The sequence below is a fragment of the Camelina sativa genome, chromosome 6, assembly GCF_000633955.1.
Source record: "Camelina sativa cultivar DH55 chromosome 6, Cs, whole genome shotgun sequence".
NCBI lineage: Eukaryota > Viridiplantae > Streptophyta > Magnoliopsida > Brassicales > Brassicaceae > Camelina > Camelina sativa.
Genome location: NC_025690.1, coordinates 1,814,989 through 1,817,863, shown reverse-complemented (window position 1 = coordinate 1,817,863; position 2,875 = coordinate 1,814,989). Strand labels below are relative to the sequence as shown.

The following is a 2,875-nucleotide window of genomic DNA, read 5'->3' as shown; positions in this document are numbered from 1 at the left end:
CTCTAGCTGAATAATGTAACGACGCAATACGTCGATCCGAGTTCGGCAAGCATCGATCTCCGCATTACTTTCGAAAGGTCTAGTGTTAAGAGGTTCAAGATCACCCTCTTCGAGATCAGGAATCTCCACTGCAATCACTGCCGCTTCACGACGAGAACGCTCCTCCAGCAAACGATCCCATCTCCATTTCGGAACGAAGAACCCCTCTTCGATCATAGTTTCGAGATACGCAACAGTCCCATCCACACGATCAAACTGGAAGCATAGCTCGAACTTACGGCGCAAAGCTAGGGTGTAGGCTCTCAACCTCTGGATCCAAGCACGATAAAACTCGAGCTCGGAACGAATTACATCATCCGATCTCGCAGCAAGCCGCTCTCGCGCTCTCCTTAGCCAGGCCGCTCTCGTAGTTACAGGCATAATGCCAACCTCAAACCGCTCAAAACCAAAAGAGTGATTTTCTTTTTCTTCTTAAAAAAGGAGAGAAATGGTTGGAAAAGCGGAATGGCAAGAAACGAGCATTTGAGGAGCAACTTATAGAACAAAAGATACAATTTTCAAGGTGAAGTGGCCAATACAGTGACCCTCGAAGACCACATCCATCAAACGATCAACGCATGTCAAAAAACGAGAGGATAAAACATAGCAAAGTTCCAAAAAGGAAAAGTACAACGCCTAAACGGCTCAATATCCGGTCAATCCAACGATAATGCAAGGTCCCGAAAAGAAAATATATCGCCTAAACGGCCCAACATCCGCTACAAAACGGGAATAGGTTCTAATGAAACAAGACAAAAGCAAGTCACTGCTCGGCAGCAACCTGAGCGCCCGAGCCCGCAGGTGCCCCTGCCATGACGACCTCCTCTCCTACAACCACGGGAACCTCCACCGCCTGAAGGTTCGTAGGAACGATCGCGGTCTCTGGAAGAGCCTCGAGGTCGCTGTCCAAAACATCGGCAATATCGAAACCAAGAACCTTCTCCTCCCACATCTTCACGTCAGCCTCCAAGCCGAGCAAAGTCTTCGACGGAATGACCGTACCACTCTTCACCAGCTCCTGAAGACAATCATAGGTGCCGCTCACCTGGCTCAAAGTCAGAAGAGACTCCTGCGCCGCTCTGTTGTCAATAATATGCCTCCTCATCCTCTCAATACGAGACTTGTAGTCGGCAACCTCGACATCGATGCCATGCCGCTCTGCTTGCAGCTGCTGCAACTGCGCCTTCTGAAACGCGTGATCAACCTCAAACTGCTCAAGACGAGAGCGGGAAGCGTTAAGAGAAGCCTTGAGATCGGCCACTTGCTTCCTGAAACCGGCAGTTTGCTTCGTAAGAACAGCAGAAACCCCTCGCTCTTTATCGAGATCCTGACGAAGCTCCTCAGCCGATCTCCTCGATGGTTCAGAGGTACGAGAATCAGCAAGTTGCTTCTCCAGCTCGGCAATGCGACGCTCGTACGAGACGACCATACGATTCACGCCACCACCATCCTGAAACACAAGAAATAAAGAATCAAGATAATAATTGGGAAAAGCCAATCAAGAACATAAAGAGAAATACCAACCTGGAAGTGTTTCCGAGCCCACGACCGATACAGCTCGGGATCATAGAGAGAACCCACAGAGGGAAGCGGGTCGAAGGAGCCGCGAACCTTGCTAGCAAGCTCACCACAAGCAGTAGCGTTGTTGATAAACAACTCATCCTTTGTCTTGTAAGAAAAGGAGAACGAATCATCAATCTCAGTGGTGTCGCGCGGTATGCCATCCCTCCTAGATCTCTTGGACGATTCGGGCTCGGGAGCAACCACCTCACCATGAGAAGCTCTCTTCCTTGATGGAGTAGGACGTCCAGAATCAGCGACGACGATCGCTAGGGCATCAGAAGCCTCGCCACGTGACTTCTGCGCACGCGGAACGACAGCAGGAACCTTGGCAGCTCTTTTGTCGGCGCGGGTAGCGGCCACCTCCGCCGATCTCAAATCTCCTGCAACTCGCAGATCGACACCTCCGCCGGCTGACGGGTCAACGACTTCAGTGTCGGCAGCGCGCGAAGAAGACCCAGCATCAACGGCCTTCTTGAACTGATCGGCGTATCGAGGAAGACGAGTGTTAACTTTTCCCATCCCTAAGCGCGGTAGACCTAAAAAGGAAAACAAAAGTGTGACGACCCAATAACCACCAAGGAGAGCAACAATCGATACAACAGAATAAGCAGGAAACTCACGAGATCTCTGAGTAATCGAAGGCCAATCAATCGCCCCTCTCGCTCTGATCTTCCTGAGATTGTCGAAAAAACCTGGAGGATGAGCACGCAAGCGAACGACAGGCTCTGCAAGCAACAACAAAAACAAGATAAGTGTTAGAAGCCAATCAAAGAAAATCAACAAGTAAGGATAAGAAACAGCAAAGCTACCGGGAACCATATTCCACTCAGTAGCGTAAAACATATCGAGGTTGTCAACCGAAGTCTCATCTAGCTTGACAAAGAAAAAATAACGCTGCCAATGACGAATCTTCTTCTCAGCTCCGGTGACGATCTGATAACCCGATTTAGCACTAGTATAAAAGTACCCCGGACTACCTCTGACTTTCGTAAACCTGGTAGCCTCCTCAAGGAAATGTACATCAACCTCTACGCCACAATCGGTACCCAGTATCGCCAAACCAGCTGCGTTGCGGATACCTCCCACAGAAAGCTGGGAGATAGCTATCTTACGCCTCGCGCAGTAACGCGTCAAAAACTCCGGCAGAGGAAACCATAGACCGCAATCAGTAAAATAATGCTCATAGAGGGTAATAAAACCTGCTGGAGGCGTCCAAGGACGCTCGCGGGGTTCAGGAGATCGAAAAACCAAACCCTCGGGCATCTTACACCAC

At 49.9% G+C, this 2,875-nt stretch overlaps 1 protein-coding gene across 1 annotated transcript; it reads right to left on the bottom strand.

Annotated features, from left to right (window-relative positions):
• Positions 778-2,865, bottom strand: LOC104793859 (uncharacterized protein At3g60930, chloroplastic-like). Its single transcript, XM_019246252.1, has 4 exons — positions 2,412-2,865; positions 2,223-2,327; positions 1,564-2,138; positions 778-1,489 (listed from the first exon to the last, which is right to left on the bottom strand). Exons 1-4 carry the CDS (start codon positions 2,863-2,865, stop codon positions 803-805), a joined length of 1,821 nt encoding a protein of 606 aa, XP_019101797.1. The 3' UTR covers positions 778-802.